At 44.9% G+C, this 16,741-nt stretch overlaps 1 protein-coding gene across 1 annotated transcript in view; it reads right to left on the bottom strand.

Moving 5' to 3' along the window:
• Positions 1 to 265: 265 nt before the first annotated feature.
• The window catches only part of trmt61a (tRNA methyltransferase 61A), a 44,956-nt gene continuing 28,480 nt past the window's right edge, over positions 266 to 16,741 (bottom strand). The window contains exon 4 of the mRNA XM_084308852.1: positions 266 to 556. Coding sequence (XP_084164978.1) covers positions 273 to 556 — 284 coding nt within the window. The 3' untranslated portion in view covers positions 266 to 272. The remainder of the gene's footprint in view (positions 557 to 16,741) is intronic.

The following is a 16,741-nucleotide window of genomic DNA, read 5'->3' as shown; positions in this document are numbered from 1 at the left end:
GGCATCTCAGCACAGATAGTCTTTTGACCGTCGACTTGAAACAAATTATTATCCGAGCATTAACCCTTTCACTACCACACTACAGCCGGTTAACCGTCTGTAGTGTGGCAGTGAAAGGGGTAACATTATGTCGTGTGGCAGTGAAAGGGTTAACCTTCTGTAGTGTCGCAGGGTTAACCATTTGGTAGTGTGCTAGTGAAAGGGTTCAAAGGGTTCTGGTAAGCCAGCCTTGTACCATACCACCCCCCCCCCCCCCCCCCACAAACATCCCTTTAAGTCCGTGACTTGGTGGCGAAGGTCAGATATCCGGTGTGCCCGGCCATGTCCCTGGGGTCCGTGGTGGTCCTGCAGGGGACCGAGGCGTGGTTAGGGTTAGTGAGCGTCCGGTCCGGAGCGTCCGGGCCGAAGTCGGGCAGCGGCAGGTTGACGGTGCGGACGTCGTGCACCCGGAGCAGAACCTCCAGGGTGCTGAGCTCCTGGAAGCCGTGCTCCAACAGGGCCTGACACGTCTTCTGCACCTGCTCTATGCAGGGAGAGAAGGAGCAGACACGCCCACCTGGAGAGAGAGACGGAGGTAGAGAGGAGAGAGAGAGAGGGATATAGAGGAAAGAGAGAGGTATAGAGGAGAGAGAGAGAGAGGGGTAGAGAGAAAGGGAGAGAGAGAGAGAAGAGGAAAGAGAGGTATAGAGGAGAGAGAAAGAGAGAGATAGAGGAGAGAGGGAGGTAGAGTAGAGGGAGAGGAAAGAGAGGTATAGAGGAGATAGAGATAGAGGAGAGGGAGGTAGAGAGGAGAGGAGAGAGAGTACAGCGATAGAGGAAAGAGAGAGATGGAGGTAGAGAGGAGAGAGTAGAGATAGAGAGGAAAGAGAGGGAGGTAGAGAGTTGAGAGTACAGAGATAGAGGAAAGAGAGAGAGGGAGGTAGAGTTGAGAGGGAGGAGAGAGGGGGAGGAGAGATAGAGAGAGAAGTTCGAGGGAGGTAGAGGTAAATAGGAGAGAGATAGAGAGAGAGGTCGAGGGAGGGAGGTAGAGAGGAAAGGAGAGAGGTCGAGGGAGGTAGAGAGGTAAAGGGATAGAGAGAAAGAGAAGGTCGAGGGAGGGAGATAGAGAGGAAAGGAGAGAGAGAAGGTCGAGGGAGGTAGAGAGGTAAAGAGATAGAGAGAAGGTCGAGGGAGGTAGAGAGAGGAGAGAGAGAGAAGAGAAAGGAGAGGACAGTGAGGTCACAGTTGGAGCCACAGGATGAACTAAGGGAGGTGGAACACACAGGACTAGTGGAAATCATGACTGTTGAGACCCTCTGATCCGGACATAGACTCTACTTGTACCAACACTGGCCTCCTCAGTAACACACATACAGCCGACATCAACAGATGACTGTGCAGTCACTGCCCCATGACTCCTGAACAGCCTCCACTTAAGTATCAGATCGGACTATTCAGTTGCTAATTTTAAGAAGCTAGATTTATAATGGATTATAGCCGGGTTATGTGATTACAGGAAGTTGCTATAAGAAAATGTTTTTTGTTGTGTTGTAGAGACCATCTCACAGAGGTGGAATTTGCCATTTAAATAAATATTGTCGCTACCACCGATCTTTGTGTTTCTAGGTTAAATATTTAAGAAGTTAAGATATTCCCATTCGGATTCAGCTCTTAGCTCGTGTACATCAGTGTACAAGTAGAATCTGTAACGCCCTCAAACTGAGATCTCTAGGCAACAGAGGCTCGCTTGGTATTGCACTTTGTTTACATTTTTCTGTTGTTATGTGGGTTGGGGAGTTGCTATTGCTGGCCACACCGCAGGCTCTGCCAGGAGAGGTCAGAAGAAACTGTACACGTTGCTCATTTGTATTAGAATCAATGGAAATAAATAAAATAATAAAGACTCAATGCAAGTATAAATTACTTGTCGTTTTTGTTTCTTTGCATTGTGGGTCACGTGCCGTCTTGCCTCTGCTGGATCGGAATGAAGCAGCAGGGATAGAAGCCATGAGGAGAGAGGGAGAAGAGAGAGAGGAGGAAGGGAGTAGGAAGGGAGGAGGAAAGGAACGCCTGAGTCACTAATAATAAGTGTAGTTGACCCATAGGGATTCTTTATATACACGATCATTACAAATCCACTTAATCCAGGATACCTCCTCCTCCTCCTCCTCCTCCTCCTCCTCCTCCTCTCCTGTACATAAACACACAAGCAACGCTTCGCCTCCTGGGAAAAGAATGTTCGGTATGGGAAATTGCACAAATGGAAAATGTTGCGCTACCAGAGATGTAGTGGTTAAGACGACCCCCACTTCTGGAAGCACACGCCTTCTCTCCTGTGTCTCCTCTACTCTGTCTCCCTCTCAGCCTTACTGTCTCAATAAAGAACCTTCTCTCCTGTGTCTCCCCTACTGTCTCCCTCTCAGCCTTACTGTCTCAATAAAGAACCTTCTCTCCTGTGTCTCCCCTACTCTGTCTCCCTCTCAGCCTGCCTACTGTCTCAATAAAGAACCTTCTCTCCTGTGTCTCCCCTACTCTGTCTCCCTCTCAGCCTGCCTACTGTCTCAATAAAGAACCTTCTCTCCTGTGTCTCCTCTACTCTGTCTCCCTCTCAGCCTTCCTACGGTCTCAATAAAGAACCTTCTCTCCTGTGTCTCCCCTACTCTGTCTCCCTCTCAGCCTTCCTACTGTCTCAATAAAGAACCTTCTCTCCTGTGTCTCCTCTACTCTCCCTCCCTCTCAGCCTTACTGTCTCAATAAAGAACCTTCTCTCCTGTGTCTCCTCTACTCTGTCTCCCTCTCAGTCTTACTGTCTCAATAAAGAACCTTCTCTCCTGTGTCTCCCCTACTCTGTCTCCCTCTCAGTCTTACTGTCTCAATAAAGAACCTTCTCTCCTGTGTCTCCCTTACTCTGTCTCCCTCTCAGCCTTCCTACTGTCTCAATCAAGAACCTTCTCTCTCCTGTGTCTCCCCTACTCTGTCTCCCTCTCAGTCTTACTGTCTCAATAAAGAACCTTCTCTCCTGTGTCTCCTCTACTCTGTCTCCCTCTCAGCCTTCCTACTGTCTCAATCAAGAACCTTCTCTCTCCTGTGTCTCCCCTACTCTGTCTCAATAAAAATAAGAACATTGAGGGCAGTGGACAGCTCACTCTCCTTAAAAAAAACGAACAAATGCAAAATGTTTACAGTTTAGTGTAGGAGGTTTGTGTGTATTGTGGTTTGTACATAAAATGAACATCTGTGAAAATGGACAAACTAGCATCATGGAAACCAGCGGTTCTTTAAGCTTCTTCCGACCGCACGCACGCACACACACACAAAGCGGTCTCGCTCAAGGACCCAGACTCGGTCAAATGAATATATGCTATTACAACCCCCCTTTAGGGGTTCCAACTCATAGTTTGAACAACCAATTAGGCGGATGACAGACAGTGCTCTAACGAACAGGAACTACCCCCCACTAGTGGCTCCCTTCTCTAAATTAAAACCCACAGCAGGAGGCCTGAGCAGCGCGCCAAGAACAACCTCACCATCGTCCCCTGTGACCATTTGGTCACAAAATCTTGATCCCCGTTTGCATCTTATTGGAACTGCCGTCGTTGTAAGATTCACATTCTCAAACACAAGTTCAGCACCGATTACATCGAAATAACTACTCCCCTTCAGGACCATCGAGTTCAGCACTGATTATATTAGGTGGAACAGTGTTTTGTTTGAGCAAGACGCTTAACCCCTAACTGCTCCAGACGAGCAGGTTGGCACCTTGCATGGTGAGTGAATGTGTGAATATGAACGGGTGAATGTGAGGCATAGGTTGTAAAGCGCTTTGGATAGAAGCACTATATAAATGCAGTCCACAATGCAGTCCAGAGAGGCACAGAAGTCAGACCCAGTCAAGAAGTTAACTCTCCATATGCCAACGTTATTATCCATTCTTTGTATTCAAAATCGAAGATAATCAGCGAATAGCTCAAAAGAAAATATTTTGACAGCGAACAGGTACAGTTTGGAATATGATATGACAATTGTTTTGACCAAGATTATGATTTCCGTCAATTTGGTTTACAACAGGTGCCTGTTCAAGGCCCTACCCCGTCTGCCAGACTGCTGGTGAACAGTATGTCCATTGTCCAAGACACCAAGGTTGAATCTCTCATTTATGTCCCTTAACGAATGTGGTGGATATTCAGTGTATTTATTAGAGAAATGCAATGTCTCCCCCCCACACCTTCATACATTGTACAGTGCAAAGCAGCTTGATCGATGGACTAAATGCAGAAGTGAATATAAGTGCAGTGAGGCCGCAGCCTTACTGAATGGGTGTTTATGTGAAAGCGATAACGTTGGGAGGGACGTTTCCGATAACGGCCATTCCTTTGACAAATAGGACACGCCTTCTTTCTCTTTGGACAGCTCCATGGTCTCCTGGCAACCAGGCCTACTGCACAGGGAGGCTGTTGATATCGTTATAAGTGTCAGGAAACTAGGGCTGGGCGATATAACGATAACCATAAATATCGCGATATATTTTAATAATCGATATCGAAAAAAATATATATCGAAAAATCGTTTTTTTTTTTTATGTTTTTTTTTGGACCTGCAACAGGGCAGTTTTAAAACCAGAGACAGTGGACAGACTTGTCTTTCTTGCCTGCAACTTAAAGTAATGGCTTTGCTTGTCCAAATGACAATACTGACCAAATTGAGATTTATTTTTCTCGACTTGTCCATTTATTTTGTTTGCTTTCTAATTTAAAATACAGTTTGAAACCGTCTGTACACAGTAGGCTATGTGTGCTAGCAGAACTAGACTCCAGTCACGAGTCACGGTGCACATGTGCGGTGGTTTGTCCACCAAAAAAGCGCCAAAAGATAGAAAATAAACTAGCAGAGCCAGAACTGTTCAACTCCCCTGGAGCCACAGCCAGCAGAGAAGCCTGTTTACTTTCGCTTTTAAACCAGCTGCAGCCTGAGAACTGAAGTGTGAGGGGATGTAACACTAAAGATGGCGGCAACGACAAATGCAAAATAAACATACATCTGTTGTTTAAAAAAAATATATATATATATATATATTTTTTTATATATATATATATATATATATATATATATATATATATATATATATATATATATATATATATATATATTAGGGCTGTCAGTTTATCGCGTTAATTAGATTAATTAATTACACAGCAAATAATCGCGTTATGAAAATTAACTCAAAATTAATTACAACATTTTTTTTTTTTTTTTTTTTTATAATAATATTTTTTTTGTATCTCATTCATTCCATAAGCATGTAGAATACACATTTACAGATTTTTTTTTTAATACGGTCCATTTGCATGTTCTTGGTATCTGATTCTAGGGACATCTATGAATCTCAGGGAATGTATTCCCAGTGTCAGAAATACTGTGGGCTAGATCCACAAAGAATGGATTGCACAGTGCAAGTTGCACCCTTACTTACAATTCATTATGAATTGAAAATGGGGGACCCTGATGTAAACAAGACGAAAGTCTTTCTCTGGTCTGCATTCCCTTAACAATTGTGTGTATTGAGCCGTACTGTATTGTACCCATTCTGCAATCTGTTAATAACATTTTCATTCAATCAATCAATCTGCGCGGTGATTGATTGAATGAACATTTTATTTTGAGTAAATTGTAATGAACCAAATGAGAATATCAATACATTTTTTTTTATCTTTGACTGCGAATAACACCATGCTCAAATTGACCAGACCTGAAAAATCTAAGCAAATTAATAGATGGAAGATGATTAAACAGAAGGTTTTGTAGATACAGTACTGAATTCTGCCATCCGGACACATGCAATTTGAAATATGATTATAGAATATAGAATATGAGGCATAAAATGGTAATGCGATTAAAATGCGATTAATTAGATTAATTAATTACAAATACTGTAATTAATTAGATTAATTTTTTTAATCGCCTGACAGCACTAATATATATATATACTTATAACAATTTCGATAATTATCGATATCGAGAAATATGATAACATTATCATATCGTTATCGCGATATGATTTTTTTTCCATATCGCCCAGCCCTACAGGAACCTAGCAAATTATTATTATTATTAGGCTACAACAGCCATATTGGTCATCTCTAAAAATCTACAGTTTCTTACCATACCTACAATTTTAAATATGCATCATCTGGAAGTGCAAAAAGATACGATGCTTGAACTTAAAAAGGAAACAATACGGCTTTCTGTTTTGTCCCAAGGCTCGTCTTTATGACCGTGTGCTCTAAAGCTCCAGGGGAGGGGGGTGAGGTGGTTCCTTCTCAGAACAGCTTCTCTAAATAGCGGGCCGGGCCGTGGGCCAAAACACAAAATGGTGAAAAAAAAAAAACAATAATGATCATTTCCACTGCCCCCCCTCGTCTCACATTCTGCCCATTCCAGTGAGCCACCAGTTCTCAGACGTCTTGCCATGAGACCAAGCCGGAGAGGAAAAACACTGTTCCATCGACTTTTAACATCAGCTGTTGGGCAGAGAGAAACACACCCACACACTACGGGACAGACTGTACAGTGGGGGAGATGATGTAATTGGGTAATTGTGTTTGCTCCAGTCAATCCATCACTTTCTAAAAGCACTCGCCTGCCACCACAGAGACCTAGGTTCAAATCCCGGCGCCAGCAGTACCGTCGGCTCGGTCAGTCGCCCCTACGGACGCAATTGGCAGTGTCCACGGGTTGGAAGCCGGTGGGGTACGAGTCCTGGTCGCTGCGACAGCGACTCCTACTGGTCGGTCGGGGCGCCTGTTCATCAGGGAGGGGATCGGGGGGAAGATGTGAAGTGAACCTCCACACGTGTGACGCTCTCCCAGTGAAACTCCTCGCTGTCAGGTGAAAAGAAGTGGCTGGTGACTTGATGTATCAATGTGATAGTCTACACCCTAACTGCTCCGGATGAGCAGGTTGGCACCTTGCATGGTTGCCTCCGCCATTGGTGTGTGAATGTGTGTGTGAATGGGTCAAATGTGAGGCATACATTTTAAAGCGCTTTGGATAAAAATGTACTATTATTATTTTTTATTAAATTGAATTAAAGTTATTACAGTGTACCGAAAAAAGGTACAGTTGGGTACCGGTTAAAATGTGAGCGTGACCCTAAGGCAGCGCAGCGACCAGGGCGGGAGCTGGCACGATGTCAAGTCAAGTCAAGTCAAAAGTTTTAATTGTCACGGCATACAGGTATACAATGAAATGCGGGTGGTCTTGCCCGCAACGATGTGCAATACAGTGGTACATATAATAGAATCAAAAGAAGAAAACAACATTGTGCAGTAACCGGTAACAGGTAACATGGAGTGACATCTCGGTATCTGTACATAGTTATTTACAGAGCATATGGGACATGCTAGTTAGCTTTGGTAGTGCAATACACTGTTCCTGTTATTCTAATTTAAAGTGTCCTTTCCATGTCAGTGGAGTGCTGGTGTTGAGTGTCTCCCTGCCTCTTTATCACATGATTCTCTTATTCCATTTCATCTCCTCCCACTGAGATAAAAAAAAAAGTCCAAAGTCCACGTGCTACATTTGCTCGGCTATCAACCCTCCTACCGTCACGTCTTGCCCTCGTTCACGCCAGGCACCTGTCGAGGAATCCTCTCGGTTGCCCCAAACAGTAGCTTAGTTCACATTTACATTTACATTTAGTCATTTAGCTGACGCTTTTATCCAAAGCGACTTACAAGTTCTGTACGACAAGCCATCAGGAAGAGCACAACTCTATCAGCTGAGTAGCAATGTTCATCAAAGTGTTGAGTGCTACAGTGTAGGTTAGTTTATTAGGACAAGTGCATGACAGTATGGTTAGTTAGGGTTAGATTTTTTTATTTTTATTTTTTTTAATTCAGATAATGGTTGAAGAAGTGCGTCTTTAGTCGACGGCGAAAGATTGGACGTGTTTCGGCTGTCCTAACTGGGGTGGGTAGTTCATTCCACCATTGTGGGGCAAGGACTGAGAATAGGCGACTTCTCTTTGATGACCCTCCCGGAGCTTGGATAGGAGTAGGTCTGAGGCGGCCAGAAGATGCAGAGCGTAGGGGTCTTGAGGGTGTGTAGTTAGAGACCATTGACCGGAGGTAGGCGGGAGCAGTTCCCTTTGCCGCTCGGTATGCTAGGTCGAGGGCCTTGAAGCGGATTCGTGCAGCAATGGGGAGCCAGTGCAGGTCCCTAAGAAGTGGGGTGACATGGGCCGACTTCGGTAGGTTTGAGATCAGGCGGGCCGCTGCGTTCTGAATGAGTTGAAGAGGCTTAGTGGCAGTGGCCGGGAGGCCAGCGAGCAGTGCGTTGCAGTAGTCGAGGCGGGAGATGACTGTTGATTGGACGAGGAGTTGGGTGGCTTCTTTTGTCAGGAAGGGGCGTATCCTTCTGACGTTGCTCAGGAGGAATCGGCAGGTTCTGGTTGTCGCTGCGATGTGAGCAGAGAAGTTCAACTGGTCGTCAAGGACAACACCAAGGTTCTTGGCGGTCGGGGACGCGGTCACAGCTGCATTCTCGACTGTGATGGAAAGGTCGGTCAGGGGGGAGGATTTGGCCGGCAGGTGGAGCAATTCTGTTTTGCTTAGGTTCAGTTTGAGGTGGTTGGTCGTCATCCAGGCGGAGATGTCGGACAGACAGGCCGAGATCCGCTCAGAGACGTGGATATCTGAGGGAGGGAAGGAGAGGAAGAGTTGAGTATCGTCGGCATAACAGTGGTAGGAGAAGCCATGAGACGTGATAATGTTACCCAGTGATTTAGTGTAGAGGGAGAAGAGAAGGGGTCCTAAAACCGAGCCCTGGGGGACACCCGTCCGCAGGGGGCGGGTGGCCGACAGGGTCCCTCTCCATGACACTTGGTAGGAGCGGTCATTGAGGTATGATGACCACCATGTCAGCGCAGAGCCAGCCACTCCCATTCCTGCGAGGGCCGCGAGGAGGATCTGGTGGTTGCAGATAGATCTAGGAGAATCAGGACAGAGGAGAGGCCTTTCGCTTTTGCTAAGTGAAGTGCCTCTGTGACCGCAATGAGGGCTGTCTCTGTGGAGTGACCAGTCCTGAAGCCTGACTGATTAGGGTCTAGGAGGTCATTCTGTAAGAGATAAGCAGTAAGTTGGTTGGATACAGCACGTTCAAGTGTTTTAGAAAGGAAGGAGAGAAGAGAGACAGGACGGTAGTTGCCTATGACGGTAGGGTTCAGGGATGGTTTTTTTATGAGGGGCGTGACTCTGGCTTGTTTTAGGGAGGTGGGGACCACCCCCGAGTTGAGTGAGGAGTTGATGGTTGCAGTTAGGAATGGGAGGATGTCTGGTGCTATGGTCTGGAGGAGTGGGGAAGGTAGCCGGTCCAGCTGGCATGTAGTCGGACGGTTCGACGTTACCAGTGTCAGGGTCTCGGCTTCTGTAATGGGAGAGAAAGATGACAGAGTGAAGGATGAGGTTCTCGATTCAGCATTTGGAATGGGTGGGGGTTGGGAGAAGGAGCTGCGGATGTTCTCCACTTTTTCCTCAAAGAAGATCGCAAAGTCTTCGGCAGAGAAAGATGAGGGAGGGGGGGGTGGGGGGGGAGTGAGGAGGGAGGACATGGTAGCATGCAGTTTGCGAAGATTCTTGGCAGAGGCCTCGATCCTATGGTGAAAGAAAGAAGCTTTGGCATTAGTAATGGTTTTGGAGAATGTTAACAAGAGGTTGTGATATGTGTCGATGTCAGCAGTGAGGCGTGACTTTCACACCTAAGTGAGAGGCCAGGGGCTACGGACCCCCACCCCTCTCTCTACTGAAGCTCATTGTGTCCTTCATTTCCTCAGTGTGTCTCCTGCGATCCATCTACGATATAATTGATAAATCATAATCCACCACCACAGGTCCGCTTGGGTTTGCCTCGTCGTCTGAAAGGGGTGGCAGTCGAGCTGGCAGGAGACCAGTGCTCCAGAGCCCCCCGCCCCCCCCCCCCCCCCCCGTCATCTAGCTACCTGGCAGGGTACCCTCACGTGCTCCTCGTCAGCGATGGGGCCCAAGATTTGAGCATTATCCATCCTGCTATGATACATTCATGCTATATTCTGAACCCAAGGCGTCCATCACAAAGAGCAGGGCGATCCCCGACGTTCCAAAATTACCAATCAGGTCTCTGACATCAATGCCCCCCCCCGCCCCTTAATTGGCTGATATCAATCCCTGTCTCCTGAGCCGTCCAGCCATTGTGTAGTGTGATGCGTGCCTGGTGCCAGTGTCTGGCAGCCATTGAGCCTGGGTTCTACCAGTGGTGGTGAAGGAGGCAATTTCCACCCGCCATTGTGGAGAGCGCTTTGAGTCTAGAGAAAAGTGCTGTATAAATGCAATGATCATTCATTCATCATTCATTTCATATTCGGATTTAGCATATTATGTACCATCATTTCATGGTCTTTATCAATTTCATTTGTGAAGTCTCTCACTGGTGGGGGGGGGGGGGGGGGGGGGGGGCAGTGTCCTTTTAGCCTACCCTTGTTAAAAGCAGTGTACGTTCAGCCTACCCAACCTGTTAATCTGTAGACCGTTTTCGCCTAAAGGTACATGCCTAAGTAAATGGAAGATTGCTCCACTTCTGCAAGGTCAATTTGCATGTTCTTGGTATCTAGGAACATCTAGGGACCTGGGGGTATGTATTTCCAGTGTCAGAAATATTGTGTCTGTTACTAGGCTGAGTAAATTGTAATGAAGAAAAGGAGAATATAAATTATGATTTATGATTTTTGCATCTTTGATCAAAAATTGATACGGGTAGGAGAAAATGCTCACTGAGCTCATTCACCACCTTATTGAGATCATGTGTACAAAAAATCTAAGCAAATGAATAAAGGGAAGATTATTAAACAGAAGGATTTGTAGATACAGTAATTAATGATAATCGATTTTAATTATAAATTCATATTTGACCTTGAACTTGACCTTATTATGGCCAAATCATACATCTATGGATAGGGAAAATGCTCCTATTTCCAATGGCAGGGTTGAATCTGGATTTAGTCATTTCCTTGCGGTTTTTCGATAAATTCGTATTTCCGATCAATCGTATAAAACATCGGTAAAATGAAAATATACACTTTGACTACTGTTTTTGATAGGGTTATGGTCTTTACTCTTTGCTACAAAAAAAAATATTTAAAAACAGTAACCTCTTAACATCCAAGGGCCCACATGTGGACAATTCTTTGCCGACCTCTAGTGGCTCGGGTGTGCATTTCTTTTAATACAATATATAGACAGAATTAAGGCCTATTTGTTGCCTGTCGATTGCCCTTTCAGGTGACAAAATCCGTTCAGCGGTTCTCGAGTTACATGCCGATATGTGAGGCGTGCCCCAAAGTACGCAAAAGTACACATTACCACCCCCGACTCCCGGGGCTCTAGTTCCGTCAATCATTTGGCGATCTCGAAATCTTTGCACAGGGTTGTAGCCAATGAGTGTGGCTTTCCAATGATATGATAATTGGGGATCTAATACGGTCTATTGATCGATTTATGATGAAGAAAAGCAGGGGGTCCTATAGGGGGACCTTAAGGCTTAACAGGAAGCAGTGTACCGTTTAGCCTTTAGCCTATTGATCTATTCTACTATTTTATTGCACTGCACTATTGCACTGTTTTACTCTGTCCATTTTATCTTACTCTTTTTATTATTGTCTATTTAAAACTGAATCAAACCATAAACAAGGTGGCCTGTTGGGATGTTTGATCCTAATGTGAAAAACTGTGATTTTATATGTCTGCACTTTATGTGAACATTTTATGCCCGTCTTTTTTTCTGTTGTGAAGCACTTTGAGCTGCAGTTTCTGTATGAAAGGTGCTATACAAATAAAGTTTATTATTACCCTCTTGCTAAAAGCAGTGTATTGTTCTGCCTACCCTCTGTTAAAAGCAGTGTATTGTTCTGCCTACCCTCTGTTAAAAGCAGTGTATTGTTCAGCCTACCCTCTGTTAAAAGCAGTGTATTGTTCTGCCTACCCTCTGTTAAAAGCAGTGTATTGTTCTGCCCACCCTCTGTTAAAAGCAGTGTATTGTTCAGCCCACCCTCTGTTAAAAGCAGTGTATTGTTCAGCCTACCCTCTGTTAAAAGCAGTGTATTGTTCAGCCTACCCTCTGTTAAAAGCAGAGTATTGTTCTGCCTACCCTCTGTTAAAAGCAGAGTATTGTTCTGCCTACCCTCTGTTAAAATCAGTGTATTGTTCTGCCCACCCTCTGTTAAAAGCAGTGTATTGTTCTGCCCACCCTCTGTTAAAAGCAGAGTATTGTTCTGCCTACCCTCTGTTAAAAGCAGTGTATTGTTCTGCCTACCCTCTGTTAAAAGCAGTGTATTGTTCTGCCTACCCTCTGTTAAAAGCAGAGTATTGTTCTGCCTACCCTCTGTTAAAAGCAGAGTATTGTTCTGCCTACCCTCTGTTAAAAGCAGAGTATTGTTCTGCCTACCCTCTGTTAAAAGCAGAGTATTGTTCTGCCTACCCTCTGTTAAAAGCAGAGTATTGTTCTGCCTACCCTCTGTTAAAAGCAGAGTATTGTTCTGCCTACCCTCTGTTAAAGGCATTGCAGGGGGGGGGGGGGGGGTAGTGTTGTTCTGTTCAGCCCAGGTCTCTAGAGAGAACCAGTCCACTCTCTGCAGCACTGAACAGCAGGGCGTAAATCAAGTCGGTCCTTATGGAGTCACGTTCGCGCAATCTCTCCCTGCTGCCTGCATAACCCTGTATGGTCATAGGAGCACTTCTACTATGAAGATCATGGCTGCTCACTTCTATGTATATGTATGCATTGTATGTATGTATGTACAGTATGTACGTGTGCGTGTGTGTGTGTGCGTGTGTGTGTAAGGGAGTGGTTCAATGTGTGTGTGTGTGTGTGTGTGTATAAGGGAGAGAGAGGACGTGTGTGAGGGAGAAAGAGGTCGATGTGTGTAAGGTAGGGGGGCTGCTAGCTGAAGAACAGAATATGCAGAATTGGCACCATAAAAGGGAGAGGAGGGGGGAGAGGAGGAGGAGGAAGGGTGCAGAGCTGCATGGCTGCTCCTCCATTGTCTACATTCCAGTTCATATTGAGGCTTCCCCGTTTTTAAAATGAAATTCTCCGCTTATGAACCTCGGGACCATCAGAACGCCATAAATCTACCAGACTACGATTCATAAAGCGCTGATCCAGGCACACACAGACAGAGAGAGAGAGAGAGAGAGAGAGAGAGAGAGAGAGAGAGAGAGAGAGAGAGAGATGAGAGAGAGAGAGAGAGAGAGAGAGAGAGGAGAGAGAGAGAGAGAGGAGAGAGAGAGAGAGAGAGGAGAGAGAGAGAGACTCTGGCTGGTGAACGAGGTGGTCAGATCACTGCGTACATTTGTGTGTGGGCTACAGATTGCCTGGGCCATGGCGAGGGCTTGTAAACAACGGCTAAAATCTAGTACGATGGTCGGGTTTGAAATGCTAGCCTGCGTCAAAATCGTTTTCTGAAGTTTTCATTTCTTTATAAACGATGAAAACTATATGTGGTTTAATAAATCGACCTATATTGCTAAATACTAGGGATGGGCAAAACTCACAAAATTACTATTCAAGTCACTGTTTCTATGTGTAGACAGCAGAAGCATCAGACTAACATCACAAACATCAGCCATAAGCCTGCAGGGAACATACAGCACTTCCAATATGACCCGGTTTACACGCTGTGCTCCCGTCGTATCTGACCTGTGGACAAATGCGTCGGGTCAAATTAGTCGATGATGAGCTTTTTGCATCCATTAGCAATGACTCCCTCCAAGTCCTGAAGGGCACAACTCGTTGATTCTCATGAATAACAAATAGAAAATAATCAAGAATGCCGTTCTAACCATAACAACTACACGTCTAACCCTTATCCTAACCATAACCATAATGACCACATGTCGAATCCTTATCCTAACCTTAACACATCTTGCGCCAAAAACGAGTTTACTCGTTATTGCCCGCCAATCGAATAGCACCAACAATGAGTTTACTCGTTTTTATGATCGTTATTTCCTTTATTCGCTATTGGCATTAATAATTCATCCAGGAAGGCTCCGGGAGCCAGCTGGACCCTGTCTGATATTTCAACGCCTCAATACCGCCGCCTGGTGGATTTTGGGCGAGTTGCACTCCACTCTAAACCGGATGTGGCGCTCTGTGCATCGGGGAAAATCCTCCGGCAGAGATATCTTGTAACGTGGATCAAGATACACACTCGAGTGCATGGGATCGCTTTCGAGACGCAAGAATATGCTTTCGGCGTTTATTGAGTCATACAAAACGGAAAATGGATCGACATCAAATAATTGGAAAAAGATTTCTCCAGACGCATCGGCCACAGGTAAGAGGAATCTAACGTTAATTCCAGCTCGATTGTCCATTTATTTCATTGCAATCTATCCGATCAACGTATGTCGTACTAAAGAAAGCCGTTAGTGACAATCAAGGAATCATAAACGACCCCCCCCCCCTTTCCTTCACGCATGATGGAGCATAATGTATAGCGATCATATGCATTTGAATGTTTTAATATAGCGTGTATAGGAACGAAACGCCAAACGATTATGTATAATACGCGTCGGGGCCTATAACGCGCGTTCTAGGAATTACTGCTATACACTCTAAAAACACTTATATTCACGACGGTACTAACACGGCAATGTATGAATGGAAAAATATAACGTTCCCACATCCGGAACGATAGATACCCGATGTTGAATGGGCCATAGTAATGTCGATATAGCTATAATATTTAAAAACCATAATGACTACATGTCTAACCCTTAACCTAACCATAAAATAGTTCCTTTACCTCGTGGGGTCCAGCCAATGTCCCTTCAATGATAAAAAATTATCTTGTTTAAATAACCCCCCCCGGCCCCACAGGCGCTGACCAGTTCACTGAGCTGCCAACGTGCCCGGGCCTGTCCCCCCAGTGCACTGTGGGTGCCCGTCACCATGGCAACCACAACACGCTCTCTATATCCCCCCTCACATTATCCCGTGTCTCTGCGACAAGGAACAAGCAAGTGGTGAGGAACACGGACCCACAAGGACAAAGTTAATGAGCTCTGTTGACCTGGATCGATGCTCAACACAGGGCTCATGCGACAGCAGCAGCACGACGGCTCTGGATGGTATTTTAAAAGTTGCTGTGTCACAGTCATGTGTTCCGCCATCACGCCAGGGAGAGTCATAAAGTATGCATCATGTGGCACCGTTTCCCCCGAGGAACAGTGAATGCGGTTTTGCCATGAATGTCATTTAAAAAAACCTTTTAAAAACATTACCTCAAAGACATTCGATTCCAAACTAAAAAAGGAGATTTTTACTCATCACCCTGACCAATAAACGCTAAAACCCAGTTCTAATCACTAATCATAAAATGTGGGTAGGTAGCCATAAACTAATGCAAAGTCAATGGGGCCAAGCTCCCGTCTGGACAAGCTGGCTACTCAAAGCAGATCTCAGTTACCTTCAGTCGGCTTGTACATACAGGAGCTTGACCCCATTGACGTTGCGTTGGCTTGGTTTGTGGTAGGGGTGTAACGATTCGACCTCACAACGATTCGATTACGATTCTTCAGGCAACGATTCAATGCATCATGAAATCTCTTCATTTGACCACGATTCGATTCTATTAATTTTCTATTAAGTTTCGATCAGTTAAAAAATTCCCCAAAATAATTTGAATACACAAATGTGGCTGGGGGAACTGATTCACTCAGCATGAATGGACTATAGGTCAATAAAAACAATACACACACAAATTATTATTATTATAATTATTTTTTTCCGATTAATTTAGATTATAATCGATTATAACATATTCAAATCGATGCATCGAATCGAACACATTAGAATCGATGCATCGTTACATCCTTAGTTTGTGGCTAACAAAAAATGGAGACCATTTAGACAAAAACGGCTGACACCCACCTGGTATAAAAGGGGTGTAACGGTATACAAAAACCACGGTACGGTACGGGTTTTCGGTACAGTGGGGGAAAGTTTGGCTTTCTATGTTCCACTCAGGGGTGATGTAGTGTGCAGTAACTAATTGTACTTGTAGGGCTGTCAACGAATATTCTATATTGAAATTAATAATCGACTTAAACAAATTTAAAAATTATTATTATTATATTAGATTGTGAAAAAAACAGCCCCCGGTGGGCAGTCGTTAGTGGTTAACATACCATTCTATTTGTTCGGTACACTACACAGCCGTTCGGTACGGTACGGTACACACTGAAACGGTTTGGTTCGGTACGGATACGTGTACCTTTACACCCCTACAGGGGAGGAAACTAACTTTTTGGCTTACCAGCCAACTGGCGAGTATCTGATTTTTTTTACCAGCCAAACAGATTTTTTACCAGACAAAAAAAATCGCTAATTGTGATAATTACTTCTTTGTATGTCAAGCCGCATCAATGTTGTGTATGCATCTGGGTAGGCACACTGTGCCTTTAAGACAGCACGGTGGTCTTACGACAGTGCTGTGAAGTACCGTCAAGTGTTGTGGTAACGTCAGTTGGGTTGGTGTGCTGTTGTGCACAGTGCACTGGTTGAGCTAGCCCCTTTCGTGACTGCGATGTGCAAGCCAGGGGCTTTTGAGCATGAAATAAAATGTCTAACCTTACGTCGTAGTCCGGTGCTTTTTTGGAAACATTATAGTCATAACAGATACACCTAGCTGGCTGCTTTGAGCACACGGGGCTAACGTTAGCTAGCAAGC

The sequence above is a fragment of the Notolepis coatsorum genome, assembly GCF_963971535.1.
Source record: "Notolepis coatsorum genome assembly, chromosome: 2".
NCBI lineage: Eukaryota > Metazoa > Chordata > Actinopteri > Aulopiformes > Paralepididae > Notolepis > Notolepis coatsorum.
Note: the sequence above shows the minus strand (reverse complement) of the source record. Positions and strands in the feature narration are given on the sequence as shown.